This window comes from Salvelinus sp. IW2-2015, linkage group LG27, assembly GCF_002910315.2.
Source record: "Salvelinus sp. IW2-2015 linkage group LG27, ASM291031v2, whole genome shotgun sequence".
NCBI classification, from domain to species: domain Eukaryota; kingdom Metazoa; phylum Chordata; class Actinopteri; order Salmoniformes; family Salmonidae; genus Salvelinus; species Salvelinus sp. IW2-2015.
Genome location: NC_036867.1, coordinates 15,395,591 through 15,398,508, shown reverse-complemented (window position 1 = coordinate 15,398,508; position 2,918 = coordinate 15,395,591). Strand labels below are relative to the sequence as shown.

At 45.4% G+C, this 2,918-nt stretch overlaps 1 protein-coding gene across 1 annotated transcript; it reads left to right on the top strand.

Annotated features, from left to right (window-relative positions):
• The first annotated feature begins 344 nt into the window (after window positions 1-344).
• LOC111953894 (transcription factor Sox-7-like) lies at window positions 345-1,413 on the top strand. Its single transcript, XM_023973386.1, has 2 exons — window positions 345-654; window positions 758-1,413. The coding sequence occupies exons 1-2, from the start codon at window positions 345-347 to the stop codon at window positions 1,411-1,413; spliced, it is 966 nt and encodes a 321-aa protein (XP_023829154.1).
• The last annotated feature ends 1,505 nt before the right edge of the window (window positions 1,414-2,918 follow it).

The following is a 2,918-nucleotide window of genomic DNA, read 5'->3' as shown; positions in this document are numbered from 1 at the left end:
CCAAGATTGTCGTGATGCAATCGAGCAGTCATTGCAGCGAATCATGACAGCATTTATCACGAAACATTTTAAAAGGGATATTATAAATTCATTTTTGTCGAAAAGGAAATAATAGGCTAACGTGTATTCTTTTGATTTAACATTAAATGTCAATTTCGGTTTCATGACTGATGAATGACTGATGATTGAGGCATCAAGGACTATCAATGACTTGAGAAAACACCTGGATTTCACACCTTAAATCCACTCCTCCTGGGCTCCTATTGGTGGAAGGAGCGCATATAGCCAGTCTCCATCAATACTGGAGTAGGAGAGCAACCTCAAAGGTTTAAAAGATAGTAACCATGTACTTTGATCCGATCTCCACACATTTCGAACTGTGCCCAACGAAAGACATGTTTGAAAGCGACAAGTTCTGCGTTGAGTCTTCCCAGAGTGAGCTGATGTCCGAGGCGAAGTCCCCTGACTCTGGCCCAACCAGTCCTATCTCGGTCAACTCTGACTCCAGCTGCGCCAGTCCTGAGCCGAAACCATCCGCAGAGACGCGGGTCAGAAGGCCGCTGAACGCCTTTATTATCTGGACTAAGGAGGAACGCAGACGCTTGGCCCAACTCAACCCTGACCTGGAGAATACCGACCTCAGCAAAATTCTCGGTAAGTTTCATTCAAATAATTCCCATTTAAATTAAAACTATGACGAGACTATTCATATTTCAACAATTATATACTGATAACTAACATGATTGTTTTGCTGCAGGTAAGACCTGGAAGGCCATGTCTCTAGCAGAGAAGCGGTCCTACATGCAGGAGGCAGAGCGCCTGAGAGTACAGCACACCGTTGACCATCCCAACTACAAGTACCGGCCTCGCAGGAAGAAGCAGCAGAAGAAGGGCCCCAAAGGGCCCCTGCCTGTGGAGACCACTGTCCCTCTCTCCACCCTCTACAGCAAAGGCTTTACCGTGCCTTATGACCTCAACTACCTCATCCAGAACCAGTCCAATCAGCAGCAAGCCTACCCACATCCATCCACCTACCCATCCTCCCAGGCAAACTTTTCCCATCTTCCCACGGAGACCTTCCCAGACAGGTTCATTTACACAAATCCAGCAGCCACATTCTCTAACAAGCCTCTAATGTACTCTAACACTGAGGCATACCCAGCAGAGCCTCATCCGTACTACTCTGCCCAGCATGGGCTGCAGCAGTGTGGGCCCCCCAACCCAGCCTGTGCTATGTCTCACGGGGAGCAGGGGAACTTCAGGGCCTCGGGCCCCCAGCTGTGCCCCCCTACTGGACCCTCTCTGGAGTTTTATCTGGAGCAGGTTCAGCTGGACATGCTCTATGATCTGGATCCCAGTGAGTTCGAACAGTACTTTGGCCCGTCCACATGCCAGCCTGAGCCACTGGCGTAAAATGATCACCAGTGGGGTAGCCTATGGGGGTCCTGAACACTTGAGAGGCTTTAGCGTGCACAGCATGTCAACTCCCAATTGTATTTATTGAAATTATATATATTTTTCCCAACCTACTGTTACTATTTAGATGTATGGAAATTACATTACACGTTTTAAACATGACATGTTTAGCATTGCTATTTATATTGTTTGTTTTGTTTTTGTCAAAATGTACTCTTATTGATTAAAGAGTGTTTCCCAACCAAATATGTCTTATAAATAAATCTAAAAGAACCTTAACGTTTTTTGTTGTTGTTGTAGTTATTAACAGAAAATACTCTAATGTGAATGCTACATTTAACATATTCAAATGTGTGGTGCACCAAATTATACAACATTTCAACAGATTAATTGATAAAGAACGAGTTTCTTTTGAATTTCTATTATGATGGATGACTGGCTACAAATGATCTGGAATATTTATTAGTTATATCAACAAACTGGAGTGGACTGAGAGGCTGTCAGGGTTATTGCTTGTCCAGCCGTTGGCAGAAGCCAGGCTGTTGACATACTGTTTTATCTCTAGCCCTGTGTATTTCTCGTCCCCGGGCGTTGGGAGGGAAATGGCGCCAGGGGCATAAACTTCCAAACTTCCTGTTTCATTTTAAAACATCTCACAAAGGCTCTAAAAATATGCCAAAAATATTACACATCTCCCAAATCGTATGCCTCTGGCTGCCAAATGTTTATCCATTTATGAAAATGTTTATCCCACTCTGCCCCAACCTGACTGGGCTAACCCAGTGCAAACTATTGACTCGTCAAGCATTGTGGCAGGGCAAAGGGCCAGACAGGCAGAGCTCCATGCTAAAATTAAACACATCACAAGTTCCCACTCCCCACCAAACCCACTCAGATTCACCAACACATATTTTCATAAGCATCCTTTATGAAGGGTTCACATGAGGAAACATTGAATAATGACAGGGACGGTTATTATTGTGGGGAAGGGGGAAGTGCAGGATGGAGGCCAAGGGAGAGATCTGCCCAAGGAGAGAGGGCTGATTAGGGGCCTGAAGAGCTGCTCTCCTCAGCACTTCCAGGCTCCAGCCGACAGCCACCTGAATGAACGGAAGACATCTGACGTCAGATCCATTCCCATGATACTCATGTAAAACCGCTCAGACACTGTGTTTATGTGTGACTGAGAAACTCTCTCCCACACATAAATACACTAATATACAAATATATACAAATGAGTGGATTCGGCTATTTCAGCCACACCCGTTACTGACAGGTGTATAAAATCTAGCACACAGTCATATCTCCATAGACAAACATTGGCAGTAGAATGGCCTTGCTGAAGAGCTCAGTGACTTTAAACGTGGCACCGTCACACTGTAGGATGCCACCTTTCCAACAAGTCAGTTCGTCAAATTTCTATCCTGCTAGAGCTGCCTCGGTCAACTGCAAGTGCTGTTACTGTGAAGTGGAAACGTCTAGGAGCAGCAACGGCTCAGCCG

Excerpts from the sequence above, each read along its gene's own strand:
- LOC111953894 (XM_023973386.1), top strand. The coding sequence starts at position 345 with ATGTACTTTGATCCGATCTCCACACATTTCGAACTGTGCCCAACGAAA. Across the intron at positions 655-757 it reads CGACCTCAGCAAAATTCTCG|GTAAGACCTGGAAGGCCATG; the intron begins GTAAGTTTCATT and ends GTTTTGCTGCAG.